The 18,183-nt window shown below is 41.5% G+C and overlaps 1 protein-coding gene across 1 annotated transcript in view; it reads left to right on the top strand.

The window, feature by feature from the left end:
• Smyd2 (SET and MYND domain containing 2) overlaps positions 1–18,183 on the top strand; it is a 47,734-nt gene that overhangs the window by 9,671 nt on the left and 19,880 nt on the right. The window contains exons 2-3 of the mRNA XM_026379925.2: positions 9,543–9,606; positions 18,005–18,115. Coding sequence (XP_026235710.1) covers positions 9,543–9,606; positions 18,005–18,115 — 175 coding nt within the window. The remainder of the gene's footprint in view (positions 1–9,542; positions 9,607–18,004; positions 18,116–18,183) is intronic.

Here is an 18,183-nt window from a genome sequence, read left to right as displayed (position 1 = left end):
TCCCCTTGGTCTTTGCTCCCACAGCATATCCTACATACTTCCCTTATCACACTTTGCTACAAGTGGAACAATGATTTTTTGCTCATCTTCCTAACCCCAGCACTTAGCAAGAGGCCAGGCACTCTGTATTCCCAGTATATATTTGTGAAATGAATAGTCTCATTTCTTCAACACCTATCTAAACATACAACCTTGTTCATTCTTAGAAATGCAGCCTTATAAATACTCTAAGAACCTTTTGTTGAGTTCTGTTTGCTTCAAGTCAAAATGTGGACACTCAAGCCCTTCCTTCTGAGTGCCCTTCCCACCCCTCCAGCATTATCTGTGGCTACCTTTTTTTTTTTTTTTAACTTAGACTATAAACTCAGTCTGGGAGGTCTTTCCAGTACCCTACTATGCTAAGAAAGCTGCCATGTCGCTCTTCATCTTTCCTCTTGTCCATTTGCGACATAGAATGCTTTTCTCTGCATTATTCCCTTCCTTCTCAGCTTTCTCCCCAGGTAAGGTCTTACTTGAGTCTGTCCATATTCAAGAAGACCTGGTTCAAATCACATCTCTTATAAAAGTTCCAGGAACCACTCTGGTCCACAATTTTTAAAATTTATTTACTCTTTTTACTTACTTTATAGTAGCTTGCTATTTACATGTATTGACCGTCCTGTTATTCCAGGCCTTGTGTTCTGAGGGGACTCAGAGATAAGGAACACAAACTTCTCTGTGAAGTGTTGTTGCCCTTATTTTTGTGTCCTCAGCCCATTCCCAGGAAGAGTTTCCTGCACTCCATTCTGTGTCATTTAGACCATTCAGGTGTTGAATCTTTTAGCCTCATGATCTGTATTTACCACTTTGATGTAGGCAGGACTTGGTTTCCCAGATAGCTTCTGTTTTGCCAAACTGGCATTCCCTAGAGCCTAGCACAGTGCGTTGTACATGGAATATAATCTTTTTGAATAGAAATTACTTGGCTGTGGTAGATTAATATTATCTCCATACTGCCTCATTAGCAAAGTTTTATATAGTATAAAAAATGTTTTCCATTCCAACATACAAATGAAATTGATAAAGATTGAAAGAAAAATTTGTCTGTTAAATCTTTTCAGATAATATCTGATAAGTTGGAGTTCTGTCTCTCTCTCTTTTTTTTCTTGGTACTGGGAATTGAACCAAGGCTCACTTGCTAGGTGAGGGCTGTACCACTGAGCCATGTCCCTGGAAAGTTTGAGTTCTCAAGGTGAAGTTTACATTTGGGGTAATTTGAAACAAATTGGAATTCAGGAAAATAAAACCAAGGTGATTGAGAGTGTCAACTCTTTAAAAAACTCCTTTCTAAGCAATTAAAAAGACCCATATTCCTGTGAATAAGATTCAAAACAGGTCTTTCTGGGGCAAGGAGTTAATATTTTTGTCTGCAGAGATCCTAACCATGTCCTGGGAACTCACATTTAGCATTAGATTACAAAAATATTTTTATGGTGGTCTATTTCCATTTTCTGGACCTAGTGTTGAAGAGAGAAATTTCATTGAGACTATTTTAAAATAGTTAAATTTTCTTACTTTGCTTTTGCCACTTTCCTTAATATTCAATCACATGACTATTGTGCAGGTTAGAGCAACAGCAGTCATATGGGGATCTAAAATTTGGTACTTGATCCAAATCCATAACATTTGTGATTTATGGTACTGTTGGAAGAGATGGTAGATGTTTTTTATTATCAGAGCCTTATGAGAGAACTGAGTTAAAAATAAGCATTAGTTGTCTCTTTTGACCTATTAGTAGGTATAAGAGAAATAAAGAAGAAAGTAACAAAGAAGTGTCATACCAATCTTGCACAAAAGTTAAGACATAGAGTATTTCCAGAAGCAAACAAGAGAATTTAAAAGTGTGTAGGTTCGAGCCAGCTTTAACTCTTTCTGAAGTTGCATAAGGCCTACAAGAGGGGTTTAGATATAGGTGTCATCCTGTGGCTGAAAAGAGTAATTTAATGTTCAGTGTTTCATGGGCTGAGTGTTTCTGTCCTGTGTCCATAAGCTTTGTGAATTATTTTCTTTCTATGACAAAGGTAAACTTCATCTTGGCGAGAGCCTGCATTAAAACAAATCCTAAATCAATATCATCATTTTATAACAAGGCCAGTCATTGCCCTGACCACCAGGCCCAGCTTTAATTCCAATAGTTGGGAAAACCTATTAGTTGCTACCTTACTGTCCTAAATATTTCCTGCCTCCCCTAGAGGACACGGGCTCTAAATTTTAACAAGCCTCAGAACAAAGCTCAGCACAGAGGCGGAGGCTCTGCACAGCTCTGGGAAGAAGCCCCCCGCTGCACGTGGGTCCCGTTTCACTGTACATAGTGGATTAAAGTGATGTCTGGAGCATCTTTCACTGTTACACAAAAACCTGTAGCCTGAGTATTATCCTTGTCCCCTGACCAGGGTTATAATAGGGTTTTGCCACAATTCCTCCAATTTTTATTTCTCTGCAACAAGACTGCATGCCTTGCTAGTGTGACCACCCTCGCTGGGTGGGAGGCTAACTTTGTTTCTGATTGTCTTATTTCAACCTATGGTGAAGTTATATTGCGCTGTTGGGCTTTTTTCCTTTTCTCTTTTTCATTTGGCTAGGGCTGCCTCTGTTCGGCAGAACATACTTGTCACTTCTTCTGTCACCGCTAGTTAAAAGTAATTGTTATTGCAAGCCCCCTGTATGCCAGTATCATTTTCTTTCATGGTGAAACCCACTAAGCATTCAGTAGCAGAAAGTAGGGAGCTTATAGAAGCAAATTCTTTTTATCTAGACCAACAGCACCTGCGGCAATGCATTAACTAGCAGGAGTTGTTAATTACATTTCTAACTTGTTGATCTTCATGGCTTCTGATTTTTTAAAGCAAGGAAATTAATCACTGTGTGTGTCTCCTCCAGTAGAAAATGACAGGAGCGTGTCTTCTAAGTTCTGTTCCAGTCTCTAATAATCAAATACTTGCATTTTCTGTAACATTTCTTTTCCCCCTTTGTGGATAAAACCATTTCTTAAGTTCAAAGAGCCCTTCTATTCACAGCAGGGTAGACATTTGCCCATAAAACAAAGGCTTCAGAAACAAATCCTCTAGCCCTGAGTCTGAGTGAGATTGCACTAAAAGGTATTTCAGCAATTGACATTACTTTAAAAAAACAAAAGCACAAAGAAGACTAATTAAAAGTGCAGTAATACTCAACATTTATTGAATATTTACGGTGGTCCCAGCAGTGTATTAAACACTCTGCTTCTATTTTCTCGTTTTATCTCCATAGCAAACCTGCGTGGTACAAACTATACCTTTATTTACAGTGGGAGAAACTGAGGTTCAAAAGGATTATTAACTTGCCCATGATCACATAGCATCTCAAGCAGCAGAAAGGGAAAAGGATTTGAGATAGGGGGGTTGGAAGAGTAAGTCATCAGATCCATTCTAAAATTGTGAAGCAGGAGTAGGAAGAAGGGGAAAGGAAACTGAGGCTTTCTTTCTTGAAACTTACATCTGACTCTTAAAATACTTCCTATCATGATTAGAAGGCACAGTGGTGACCACTTTATTCTTACCTATATAGTCATCAAGGTAGCTGAACAACCTAAGTCACCCAGCCTTTGTTCTTAAGAAGAGTCATTCTGAAAAGAGTCATTCTGACGAGGGTCTGCTTGCAGAGTGCTTCAACAGGAAATAGTGTGTGGGACATGAGACTGCCCTCAAGTGCTTTACCAGTGGGTTAGTGGTTGTGCATGCTGGGAGCACATCAGAATCTTCTGGGAGCTTAAGAAGCCCAGCACCTGAGCCCCACAGACCAGCCACAGAATGGATGGGTCCTTCCCCAGCAGCCAAAGCCTAGAACCTGTGTGAGAGATCATCAGTGATCCACTCTTGTGCTTTTCTTTTAATTCTATCCCTTTTAGGGTGTTTTAGTTGTTTGTTTTTAGGGAATTTTTGTTTTCTTTGTTTGGCAAGGCCTTTCCCCAAACCTCCTGGATAGTTCAGATTAGGTTACATTGAAACTTTGAGTTTCTCAACTGTGTCTTCTGAAGGCACCCAGTTTATTGCAAATGCCTTGTATATTCCTACTGTGACAATGGATAGCCCAGATGAAGTTTCTCTCTGGCTAGAATTCCTCAGTCAGCAAGTCAGACACTCTCAGCCTTGCTCTTTCTCTTTTTCTCCCAAGAACATACACCCTCACAGTGCAGATCCCAGCTCAGCAAATTTTAGTTTGAGTTTCAGCCATGAGACTTTTGAAAAGAGTTTATGCCTCTCCCTAGCTATGGAAAGAATTGAAGCACTTGTCTGGCTAATTCAAACAGAGATCCCTACCCAGTCGCCACCCCACTGTATCTAGAGTGCCCAAACCAAAATAGATCAAAGTAGATTCTTATTTATTATCAGTAACAGTAGCTTTCAAAACTTGACTTTTCTATTTCTCTCCAATGAAGGCTGGCTCAGGAGGCTGTGTATTAAGAAAAGTAACACAGAAGCAGGAAGTTGGCGCAGGGAGATGCATGTAGTAAAACTGGCCCTAGAGCCAAGCAAGGCTTTTTCAGTTTCATGGGGAGCCCAGAGTTGTATCGCCAGGTTTCTAGAGGACACATCCAAATTAGACTCTCCCAGTTCTTGCCTTAGGAACATGTTAGTTTCCCATGGTAGGTAAGAGGGAAGCACCTTTGCTACATAGAAAATGTACCAGTCCTTTGTTTCTTCCAGTCTGTTTCAAGTGAAATTGATTCCTTCTATCACCTTTGGTTGAGACACCCTTCTTGTGGGGATGCTCCCTCCCCAAATCTCATTTTTAAAACTGATTCTGTATTGCCTCCACCGTACCCCACCCCACCTCATTACATCTCTGAAGTGAAGTGACATTGATGGGATACCTTTGGAGCTGGGACATTATGCAAAACAAAGAAAAGAATGTCTCTTCTGTGTTTTGTTATTACTATTAGTTTATCCAGTCACCTAGATTACTTCTGTGCCATATAGGCTATTCTCCTGGACAGTTGCCCTCATGGAAGACTGTTTTTACATGATAAACAAAATGTGTGAATTCATTTCTGCTCCCTACTTGCTGACCAAGTTAGTTATTTCATCTTTACGGTCCTTAGCATCTTCACTTCAAAAATAGGAATCATAATAACTTCTTTGGATTCGCAGTCTTCAAACTTTCTGATCTCAGGGTCTCTATGCTTTTTTTAATTTTAATTTTAATTTTTTTATTTTTTGATATTTGCTGATGGACAGTATGCCTTTATTTTATTTATTTATTTTTATGTTGTGTTAAGAATCGAACCCAGTGCCTCACATGTTAGGCAAGTGCTCTGCCACTGTTCTACAGCCCCAGCCCACTTGTACGCTTTTAAAAATTGAGAATCCCAAAGAGCTTTTGTTAATATGGGTTAAATATCAATATTTATCATATTTAAAATCAAAACAAAAATTATTATATTCATTTTAAAATGAATTACTGTTACCATAGGTTCTTTTTGTGTTTTTTTTTTTTTGAGTTATAGTTGGACACAGTACCTTTACTTATTTATTTTTATGTGGTGCTGAGGATCGAAACCAGCACCTTGCACATCAAGCAAGCGCTCTACCGCTGAGCCACAACCCCAGCACCTCCATAGGTTCTTTTATGAAAAATATTTTCCAAAATAAAATAATTAGTGAGAAGAGTAGTGTTGTTTTACATTTCTGCACATCTCTGTAATGTGTGGGTTTATAGAAGGCAATTGGATTTTCAGATATCCTTCTGAATTCAGTCTGATATTATTTTGATTGAAGTATGTGGTAAAAACAAAGTATTCCATAGATATGTACAGGAAAGGGAGGACTATTTCAATAACCTTTTTGGTTTAATGTGGATATTCTTTGATTCAGCACTAAAACTCATTTAATCATATCTTGAAGGTTAGTTGTAATGTGCCATCTGAAGTCATGTCAGTGAACTTTGTATATTCTATTATATTAAAATCTATTGATTTACCTTGCACTTTGAATGATCCTTTTAGCCACTTCATAATTGAGCATAGGAGGAATAGACGAACTCTAGATAGGGCAGAGGGGTGGGAGAGGAAGGGAGGGAGCAGGGGAAATAAAACCAAAAAACGTCATAATTGACCATTTGGACAATAGGAGTTCAAGTGATACAGATCTTCCAAAAGTTGAACCAGTTTATCAAACCATATTAAAGAATCATAGCAGTTAATTATTTATTTATTGATACCACAGATTGAACCTAGGAGAGCTTAACCACTGAATTACAACCCCATCCCATTTTTATATTTTCTTTACAGACAGGGTCTCACTGAGTTGCTTAGAGTCTCACTGAGTTGTTGAGGCTGGCTTTGAATTCACTATCCTCCTGCTTCAGCTTCCTCAGTTCTTGGAATTACCAGGCATGCACCACTACACCTGATCCATAGTTAATATTCATAGTTAATATTAACACCAGTTTCCCTGGAGAGTGTTAAGTGCTAAGAAATTGTCAGGCTCGGAGTGGCAGGTAACATGGTTTCCAAAATTCTGATTTTTGCTTTAAAGTTCACATTTACTATTGGCAGCAAATAGTGTTTTCCTGAAAATGATGGGCTCACTTCATTCTTTTCATTAACGTATCTGCCAGATGCTGAAGTCTGGGGGCAGGAGAAGTATTCCAGGAAAACAGTGGCTAGTCCAGTTTACAGTGCCAGCAGTTACACTCGTGCTTTCGGCATTGGGGAAGTCCTTCCTGCATTCTTCCCTTCCTGTTTGTCATGGAATATCAAAAAGAGACTCAAGTGGAGATTTAATAAAAGTAATATTCAGCTGGGCATGGTGGTGCACATCTGTAATCCCAAGGGTGTGGGAGGCTGAGTCAGGGGATCGAGAGTTCAAATCCAGTCTCAGCAAAAGCAAGGTGCTAAGCAACTCAGTGAGACCCTGTCTCTAAATAAAATACAAAATACAGCTGAGGATGTATACAGTGGTCGAATGCCCCTGAGTTCAATCCTTAGTACCTAAATAAATAAATAAATAAATAAAAGTAATATTTATTACTGCTATCAGGGACATTCTTCAGTGAAACTGGCTTTGTGTCACCGCTTTCACTTGTGCTAAGGGTCCCCCAATTTTATTCTCCAGGCCTCTGAACACCTTAAAACTTCTGTAATGCAAAATGTCAAGGTCGTGGGGGAAAGGAGAATGTAATGTCATGGTGGTAAATTGACTTCAGCAATTCCCTGAAAGGGTCTCTGAGACCCCAGCAGTCTGCAGGCCCCAAGCTGAGATCCACAGTGAGAACACAGCTCTCACATCTACAGTGAGAACACATATGTAGCTGATTGCCAGCACTGAAGAGATAGCCTTTTCTTCCTGCTCTTTCTTGTTTGTGGTTTGTGGACTTGGTAGGTAGCTGGTCCACTGAGGCCAGCCTTTGGAAGATGGGTTATTTTGATGAAATCCCACTGGAGTTCTTTCCTGGCTCCATGGAGCCCCATTGCTTTTTCTCTCCCTGGGATGTTATGTTGAGGCTGAAAACAAGCCTTGGTTTCAGATTGACTTACTACTGGCTTCTGTGCAAGAAGAACTGTATAATTCTTGCTTTTATTGTATGTTGCAGAGCTAGTAAATATATTTTAAAATGTGATAATTTCCTAATTCTTTTACAGCACTTTGGTTTCAGAGGCTATTTGGTTGACTATAGCAGGGCTTTATGTGGCTCATGAGTCCTTGAAATTTTACAAAATTTTCTGTTTTTTTTTTTTTGGCGGGGGGGTGGGTGAAGGAGAAGGTGAGTTGTTGGAGGGATTTAATAGCTTCAACCAAATTCTCAAAAAGTTCTCTGACCTATCTTCCCACAGAAATAAAAACAAAATTTATGAAAGACTTCTTCTGATTGACATTTTTTGGGGGTGTCATTTTCCTGACTTAACTCTTTTTGGAAAGAATTTTGAAAGCTTCCTGGCCTGGCTCATCTTTTCTTTTCAGCCCCTTGGCACCTCTTCCTAGTCCACAGCACCTGGCACGTGTTCGTGCTGAAGTGTCATGCTGAAGTGTCGCTTCCCAGTTGTTTCTGAGAGTACCTTCTCATCTTTTTTGCCTTGCAAGCAGGCAGCTACCATGCATCTCATTTCCTTTATATTAAAAGATACAAGAGTCAGAGTTTGAATCCCTTCAGTGTACCCTTGAGTATTTTAGGGCCAGAGAATGCACTCACCTAAATTAGTGGGCTCCTTTTTGAACTATTGAGATGTATAAACTTGGAATATTTATTTATGCCTCATCCCTAAGATGTGTTTTTCTCCCACACATTCTTCAGTCCGCTTCTTGGAAGCCAAGTGCTGTCATGGAAGCTGCAAGGCAGTCTGTTTAGTTCCAACAGTAGCAATTTTGGATCACTTTCTCAATTCGTGGGAGGAGTGTGGTGACTACCGCTGGCTGACAAGAAGCAGCGGAGGACTTGCAGCGTGGAATGTGTACATCTGTATTATAAAACGTCAGTCCCCCGCATTTACCCTCTCCTGGTGTCAGCTCTGCTGGGCTGCAGAGGAGGTACAGGGTTGTAGCACCCCTTGCAGCAGCAAGAATAGCCCTGATGGTGTCAGCCTCTCTGCAGTGAGAATTAGCAGGTTTTTCAGATGAAGCTCTGACTTAAGTAATGTGGCTATTCCCCACTTTACAAATAAGTTGTTTTTTTTGTTTTGTTGTTTTGTTTTTTTTTTTAGCATGTGGTTTAATTTAATGCCTTCACAGTTTTTGAAAGAACTTTGGCTTATCTCATGCAACACACATACTACTGTCTAACATTTGGGAAGCCACACCACTCTTGTCCTTTAGGGGAAAGAAGGAAAATACTATAGCAAGAAAGAGGCTGAATTGACCTAGTTATGAAGAGGAAGCAGAATCATTAAATTGAACACTGGTAAGGTGGGTGTGAAAACCAATCAGATCCAGATATATTGTATTCAAGAATGTATCTCCTGCTTGCTAAGTTGTGTTATTTTTAAACTTAGCTTTCTGGACAGCCTGTGGATCGCAGGGCACACTGAATTCTACTTCTATATTGTCCACTCTCTCAAGATAGAGTGTTGTTCCTCACATGATGTTTAGTGTAGATGCACCACAACACTCCATGAGGTCAAGTCTGCAATAAGATTTGTTTATTTCTGTGCCTTCTCAGTAGATGAGGCAATTAGAACATAAGATAATTTGACTTTCCCCCAAAGCTGAGTAACAGTATAGGTGGTGTTGTGTCCCTGGGTTCCAGGTCAGGGTTGCTGAGTCAGAGCATGGTTCTTCATCTCTTTGGATGGTGCCCTTCATGCTGACAGGGCTCAGTGATGTGCATGTATTCTTTGACCAACTGCCTCCTGAAGGGGGGCTGAATCTGGTCACAGTCTCCTTTGGGAAAATGCCATTTACCAGGGGAGAGTCAGGTAAGGTGAACCTTGGCTCTGCATTGTGACCAGATGGCCCTGTTATTGCATGATCAAATGTGCTGCTTCTCGTCTCTGTGTCTCTTGCCACTACAGTACCCTTTCTGTTTTTAAGGAAAGAAGGATTGTCGAAATGTGGAAGATGCAAGCAGGCATTTTACTGCAATGTGGAGTGTCAGGTAGGTGCTGGGCCAGCTGGCAAGGAGGGCCTTCTTTCCTCTGAAGATCAGGTCCCCAGTGTGTCCTCTTCATTGTCATGGCATTATGCAGCAGCCAGAGGACATGCATGCAAGACTGAAAACGAGGTGCAGGAAAAATGGGAAGGACACAAGGAAAAAAACGTATTAGGTATAAATAGGTATGAAACCAAGGTCCATGGTTTGCCCCCAAGGATGCCAGTAACTGGTGGAAAATACAGAGATGACAAATGGAAAATGTTAAAATGCTGTCTTTAAAAGTTACATTTGGGGCTGGGGTTGTGGTTCAGTGGTAGAGTACTTGCCTAGAATGTGTGAAGCACTAGGTTCAATTCTCAGCACTGCATATAAATAAAATAAAGATCCATCAACAACTAATAAAAATATTTCTTTTAAAGTTACATTTTGTTGCCATGGGTCTATAATTTTAGAAATCCCTATAGCAAGTTGGGCATGGTGGTGCATGTCTATAATCCCAGCCACTTTGGAGGCTGAGGCAGCAGTCACAAGTTTGAGGCCAGTCTGAGCTATTTAGGGAGACCCTGTATCAAAAAAGAAAAAGGGCTGGGGATACAGCACCCTTGGGTTCAATCCTCAATACCAAAAGGAAAACCAACAAATCTGAATCAGAACTCCCAACAGCGGCCTCCCTTACCCTCAACTATTGTAGGCCAGGCACAGCCTTTGATTAGGCAAAGACTGACATGCACTTGTACCAAGCCAGTGGCTGGGAAGCAGCCAGGGAGCCTTGAGTTCTGGAAGCTGGGTCAGACACATAAGCCCCTTGTAACAGATTGGGAAGGTACATGAGGATGTTGGAGGAAGCCTTGACAGGCTTTTTGAAGGGCTAAGAAGTTTTGGGGGATTTGGAAAAATGGGAAGGACACAAGGAAAGAATTACTTTAAAACCTTTTAATTACTTCAGAACCTTTTTTTAGTCTTACATATGCTAGTATGCATTGGGAATTTCTTATCTGATCCTCCTGAACTTTTTAAAAAAGGGAACCTTTTACTCTACCTTGGAAAAGGCCAGTGCTATTGAAGAGTGGCTCTAAGTAACAGGGATATTTTTGCTATCTATACCTCTTTTTTGTTCTTCCAATACCCAGAGTTATTCACTCACTGTATACCTCCCCAGTCCCTCCTTCTCCTCTACCCTGATTACCCACTAGTTTAATTTTTTCTTTTCACCTCCCTATTCTTTTTGGCATCTGAAAGGCCTCAGAGAACATTACTTAGCAGAGGGAGAGATTGCTAAGCCCTGGTGGCTCATCTAACAGCAGAGCTCCAATGACAGTGGCCCCTTGCCAGAGTGAAGCACATACAGGCTTAGGAAATGTAGAGTCCCTTGGCTTTGAAGACTGGGGCAGAGTCCCTTTGCCTGTGTCAGCCACAACAGGTCTCCTGAAACAGCCATCCTGTATGACAGTGAAGATAGAAATGAGGCTCATAGTTAAGTTTCGGGAAGTTCCTTCTAGTGAAGAGAAGAAATCATACTTTGCTCTACTGGCTGTGGATAGGATGCTTTATGCTGGCACTGCCTCGGTATTGTAGAGACCAGCAGGCCCTGGAAGATTCATCGTGTGACTGTTTCTACATATAAATGGTGCCCATCTTGTTGACCTGTAGGAATCAAGTGATGTGACAGATATGAGGATTCTATATAAATTGTGATACTCTGAACAGATGTAAGGGGTTATTATAAATAATGATATAAAGTTGAATTTGTATAATTCAGTCTGGACTGAGGGTTAGCTTTATGCAAAGGATAAACAGCATAATTTTTTATTTAAGGGGCTTATTTATTTAACCTATGAGAATGGCTGCCTCTAAGAACTTGAAGGCACTAACTATGTACATTAGGTGCATAATGATTATTTTAAAATGAGCCTTCACTTCTCTGAGTAACTGAGAACAGAGCATTAACACAGAACCACAGAATGTGTGACATGTAGCCATAGCTGTGGGTCTCCCGGGCATGCTCTTAAGCTTATTCTGTTAGGCCTCTCTAGGTGGCAGTATTTTGATGAAATGTCATATTCCAAGTTGGGATTTCAAAATGTCCCTCATGATCCTCTAGGACTTAATCTGCCAGATTTGCAGGCTCAGAAGCCTCATCTGTGGGCTTGCAATGGGGGTCCATGCCTTGGGGGAGGCTCAGTAACCAAACACTTCAACCTATATGTGCCAGGATGCTGTTATAGTGAGCACTTGACAGTTGGTGCATTCTCCCTGGCATTAAACAAGACCTGCAGTGGTCACATCATAATGAGACAAGTGCTTGAGTAGCTGGAACCCAAGGATGGACAGGAGAGTTTCAGGATTTTAATGTTCAAAGGCAGCAGGCTGAGATAGTATCCTTAGTTTTTGGGCAAAAACACCTTGAACCCTAGACAGTGCTTTTGCAATTCTGTTTTTCTGTGCTTCGGTTTAGTGTCTAGAGTGCCCTCTTGAGTGGCAAGCAGTGACATAGCTCTTACACTCTAATTTACAGAAGTGGAAGCCTGGATTTGACTTGTTTCATTTTTATTTCATCTGTCACCCACTGCTGAAGGAAGAGGCTAATGGCCATTAGGGTTTTCAGTCTTTAGCACTGAAGAGCTAAGTAAGCGCGGGGCAGTGAATTATAATGAAGTAGAATGGGCATAAAGACTGAGTAAGAGGAAGTGCCTAGAAATGGAGGGAGGTGCCAGGGCTTCATTCAGGAAGTCATTAGGAATCCGGGGCATTTGCATCGATGGAAATATATTCAGGGTTCAACTTAAGGGAAACCTGGATGGGATCAAAGTGGAGGCGCTGCTGAAGGATAAAAAGCATGGCCCTAGACCAGAGCAGCTGTGAGGGGTTCTCTGCTTGAGAGAGCACAGCACTGCTGCTGCACAAGGGGCCTTCTTCCAAGGCAACCCTGCCCCCTGGAGTCTGCAGGCAGCCGGTACCACATAGCAGATGTGGGGCTAATGGAGGTCACGCTGTTCAACCCAACATTATATGAGAACACTCCTGAGGGTGGTTGGATGACCCATCCAAGGTCAACAGGACCTCACACACCACTAGGGGATGGCTCTCCCCACTTCACTGGCATGTGCATGGAGTACTGGGGTACTGGGGACCACTTGGAGAGCAGGCCCTGTCGGAGGACACATCAAAGAAAGAGAAGTGGGTGTGAAAGGGAAGAGCCTGTCCATTGCTGTTGTCTCGGTGAACCTTTCCAAGAATGCCAAGCCACCATCGGTTTCCTTCTCCTCAGAACAAGGCATCTTTAGGGACCCCTGTACTGGGTACATTCTCCCGGGCCTCCTTTCTGTCCACAGCGCTCAGGACTTTGGATTGTTTGCTGTACTTGGTTCTGCCTCGTTAGATGGTGGTTTACTTCCCTCTGAGCCACTTGACCCCATCCAATGGTGCCAGAGGGAAGGTTCAGTGGGTGATGCTTAGAAATGTAACAGGAGGAAATATAGAAGACACAGAAATTGCTTTTTAGGTAGGCTGTTATTTTACAACCTGTGTGTTTTAATGAACTATATTTATATTTTTATAAATATATCTGGAAAGCTACGTTATGCTGTTCACTCAGACTTGTTCATTAAGTTGTATCATGACACATTCAAGAGAATGGTTTTAGGAAATTTTTATATAAGGTAATCATTGTGCAGTAGAGCAATCTGGAAAATATTTCTTTCTTTTTTTTTTCTTCCCATTTTTGATACTAGTGATTGAATCCAGTGGCACTTTACCACTGAGCTATATTCCCAGTCCTTTTTATTTTTTATTTTGAGACAGAGTTTCGCTGAGTTGCTGAGGCTGGCCTCAAACTTGTTATCCTCCTATCTCAGTCTCCTGCATCACTGGGATTATAGGCATGAGCCACCATGACTATCTTCTGAAGAATATTTCTTTACCTTAATATAAAGGAACTTTCTTGTGTTTTGTAAATGTAAGTGATAGGGCTATGAGTGTGCTTTTGAAAGTAGAAGGGGCATGTCCTTATAGGGATAGGGTCAAAAAAAAAGTGAAGAAAGATGTAGGAAATTTTGATTAGAAAATCATGGAGGGATAGAGTAAAAATATGCGAGGAAAGATGTAGGAAATTTTGATTAGAAATTTATGGAAGTGTAGGAAATGTCTGATCCATGCTTGTTGGCCCCTGTTATCGTCATGTATTGTTAGCGAATGGGACAAAGTCCTGTTTTTGGTGCTGGTTGAGCTCTTAGCACAGCCATAGGTAGCATCCTAAACTTGGCCCATTCTTTTTTTCTAATGTATAACATCACCAGTAAGAAGAAATGTATGTGAATGACTGAGGAGGTCCCATCACTCTGGGAGTACAAAGCAAAGTTCAGGCCCGAGTGACGACTCTTCAGCAGTGGTCGTCTCCCTGCAAGATGGCCAGTTATCCACCTGACCCCTTTTCCCACTATTTCTCCTGAAGATAATGGTAGTGGAAAGCATAAGTCCTGTGCCATTTTCTTGGTAGTCCACATTTTAAGAAATCACATATGCACATGTACAGGATGGATTGCCTTGAAAATTTCATTAGAACAATAAAAACACTGAATGTTAGAGTTTGAAAAGGGGTTTCACAATGACAATTGGGTTGCCTTATCCAGGAAGGCAGTGTCATTTGCTCAGCAGAAAAGTGGATCCTGCAGTACTCTTTCTTTTCTTCTAGTGCTGGAAATGCTTGTGTACCATGAAACAATTTTGTAACTCTTTATGCATATTAAAGCATTTTTTGTCCATGCAGAGAAATGAAAGTTATGCATAGCACTCACCATCTTGGCTGCAAATGAGTTAGAAGTTTAGAAAGAACAATCATTACAAAAAAGTATCTTGTCTCAATTTGGTTTTGTAAGTTTATTATATCACCAAATCTGTGCTCATTATAGAAAAATCAGAAAAGTACAATCTGAAAGAAGAATAGAACAAGTATCTTATTCCTTGAGAGAAAAACCACTAGTGACATATCCTTTGTTACATGTCTTTCTGGATCCTTTTTGTGCATGTATATTACTTTTTTAAAAAATGGATCCTACTTTATATACAGTTTTTCAAGGATTGTCATCAGGGCAGAAAAAATAGCTTGAATTTTGGAAAAAAAAATCTTATAAAATTTTAGAAAGAGTAGCAAAATCAATGTATACAACAAAACTGCCAATATTAAAAACAAACTGTTAAAGAATATAATTCATTTGTATTCATCTGGTTAGCCTTTTTTTTTTTTTTTTCTGTTTTGCCTAATGTGGTTGCTTATGGTTTCTTATGAGCAAAATTAGGGCAGGTTGCTTCTGTCACATTTTCTAAGATATGTGGATTCTGTGATAAAAGAGAGCGTTTCAGAATACACTCAAAATAGGGACTGAGGGTGTGACACAGTGGTTGAATACCTGCTAGCATGCCTCAGGCCCTGGGCTCAGTCCCCAGCATTCAGGGATTCTTTCTTTCGAATTAGAGCCGAGTATTGCCCTTGTGACATATCTTATCATTCTTTCCTCAATCCATATTTCTCCTCACCTTCAAAAAAGAATGTGAGACATTATTATTATGGTAAATCTCCCTTGGTGAAACTTGTGTGATTTTGCATGTCCTGGAGTTTGTCCAGCTATCTGATTTAACTGCCATATGTGGGACTGCATCGAGTTATAGGTGCTCTTATTTTTACCTTGTGTTCTGACATGGTCATAAACTGCTTGAAGTCAAAAAAGACTTCCCAGGCCTGCCTCTAGGGTCAGTGGCAGACGTGTTGAATGACTAAATGACCCAATAAATGAGCAGTTATCAGCCTTTGTTAAGAGTACGCTGTGTGCCAGGGGGCCCTGTGCTTCGCCTGGATTAGCTGATGGGATCCTCACGAGGACCCCTTAGTGTTTGCGTGAATGCCTGATTATCCCAATTCGAAAGGTCCTGCCTTTGTTGGTAGTCTTCAAGCTTTATATCTAATTATCACTGTTGGAAGGTGTAAAATCATAGACTTAGGATTCTGGACCTGTTAGTGGGGATCATGTTATTTGCAGGCAAGGAGACAGGCGCAAAGGGATTAAGAGGTCTGCAGCGTCACATACTGCAGAGTAGAAGAAGAATGCAGGTTTCCACATTCCAGGCCAGTGTCCCTCCTGCTTCCCAGGACTCTCCTTTCCTCCCAGAACCTTTGTGATGGTTAAATTCTTTCCCTTGAGGACATTTACTTCATAAATATCAATATTACTTATTATTTATATAGACATTAATCTTAATTATTTATTCATGATAAATTATATAAAGGTTAATACTTCTTTCTCCCAGGAGTTCATCATTGTTTATAAACAACCAAAGCACAGCCCAGAATTCAGAAAACCAGTAGCTTAAAGTTTCATCAGAGACAGAAATCTTAAGTTAAAACTTTCCTTAGAGTTCCTGGGGTCATAGTGGGCACTTGTTAATTATTCTCTGTCCCTGTTGGTGATCTTCATTTTGTTCAGGTGTCCAAATACCTCTTTTGTCCTTTCCTGTCTGCTTTGCTGCTGGGGAGGGAGCTGATTAGACTGTTGGGAGCTGGACCCACCTGTCCCCACTTCTTCACCTCATCACTGTGCGCTTGTTTTAGACTTTGGCTCAAAACAGATCCTCTGCTCCCTTGTGCATATCTTGTCATTTCTTTCTCTCCCTGCTCCCAGTTATATTTGGCATGGTGTTATTTAACTCTGCAGAACATCTTGGCACAGAACTTGGGCCATGGGCTTGTGCCAGGTACGGCACTACATCATTAATGATATTGTGTCGTCCCTTTTCAGGATTGGGGTAGAGGGAAGGAGACAGGGGATATCTTTATTCAATGACTCTGTTGAGTACCTAATATATTAAATATAATATATTAGGTGGTAAGAAGCATCAGAAGACAAGGAAAGGGAGTGATGGGGAAAGGGCTTTTTTGGACAGAGTGGTCATGGCAGCTGTCTTGAGAAGGTGACCTGAGCAGGATGTGGAAGGGAGGAAGGAGAGAGCCACGTGGGGAGCTAGGAGAAGCCAGTGCTAGACAGGAAGTAGTGCAAGGTGAGGAGAGCGTGGCAGGAGGTGGTGGTGGAGTATCAGGCTCTCCTGTCCCCTGTGGCCTTGCAGTTCATCTCTAGTACTTTGCCTGTGTCTGAGATGAGAAGCCACTAGAAGGTTCTGTGCTGAGGACTGGTATGACCTGAGTTTGTTTTACAGGATCTCCTGGCTGCTCTCTTGAGCACAGTCTGTGAGGGCCAAGGGCAGAAATGGGCATCCAGATAGAAGGCAATGGCATGTCCCTGGTGAGAGACATCGGGGCTGCTCCGGGGTTGAGAGGCATGTGGCCAGAAGGGATCAGAGTCTAGATGTTTTTAAGGGCAGAGACAGGATTGCCAGAGTTCAGTGTGGGGAATGGTGAAAACATCGTGGCGGGGATAGCTTCAGGTTTTGATGCTGGCATCTGAAAGAAAGCACTTGCCATTTTCTGAGCCCAGGAAGGCTGAGAGCAGAACAGGACAGGTACTTAATTCCCTGTGCAAGAGAGTTCTGAAGGCTCCCATACAGAAACTCTGACATTTCCCTTCCCAAAAGAAATTTTCCCTCAGCCCTTCATCCCTGTAAGCCTTTACCCCATTTCTCCCACTTTCCACGTATCCTTTTATCCTCTCCTGAATCCACTCCCAGCAGCTCATCACTCTTCCAAAGCTAAGTGTGTGTGAGTGTGTGTGTGTGTGTGTGTGTGTGTGTGTGTGTGTGTGTGTGTGAAGCCTCTGAAGATACCCACAATTCGATACCATCTGATGGCTTATTTACCCTGAACCTCAGTCTGCCATGCCCTCCACGATGCCTGATCAGTTTTCAGTCATCAGCAGCTCCTGTGCCATCATTTACTCCCTTGTCCTCCAAGTACTTTTCTTCTTCTGGCCTTCAAAATGCCGTTGTGTGCTTCCTCTCCCTCCACCTTCCCCATCGCAGTGGACAGTGTCTCCATCCTTCCAGGAGGGAGAGCTGACCCTTTATCACTCTATCTGAGCACAAAAGCTTCAAGATGTGACAGAAAGGAATATGGTTCTTTTTGAAAAAATCAAGTAAATCTGAGAAGTCGGCGTGCTCATGGGAAGGGTCTGTGTAGTTTGGAATTATGAAGGTCTGTGAAACGGCATGAGATGCTCAGTATAAAAGCGCAAAGCAAGTCGTCTTATCCCAGCAACCTTGGCCAGGCCTGTGTCCAGGTTACAGTCATAGCTATCTTAAAAGATATTGTCAATCTCTGGCATTTGTGGCCATCCTCATGTTGTCCAGAAGGAAACATATTGCACTTGACCTTAGCAAGGGGCACTTACTGCATCCTCTCTTCTCACACTTGATTCTACTGCGTGTGCATGTTTTAATAATGTTTAAAAAATCTTCCCAGAAAGAAGATTGGCCGATGCACAAGCTGGAATGTTCTCCCATGGTTGTTTTTGGGGAAAACTGGAGTCCTTCAGAGACTGTGAGGCTAACAGCGAGGATTCTAGCCAAGCAGGTGAGGAAATTAGGACACTATTCAAGTACATTTGTTTATTTTTCCTCAGAGGTCAGAAAATGAGACAC

The sequence above is a fragment of the Urocitellus parryii genome, chromosome 9, assembly GCF_045843805.1.
Source record: "Urocitellus parryii isolate mUroPar1 chromosome 9, mUroPar1.hap1, whole genome shotgun sequence".
Classification (NCBI taxonomy): Eukaryota; Metazoa; Chordata; class Mammalia; order Rodentia; family Sciuridae; genus Urocitellus; species Urocitellus parryii.
The sequence above is the reverse complement of the archived record's forward strand: the minus strand, read 5'-3'. Positions and strand labels throughout refer to the sequence as shown.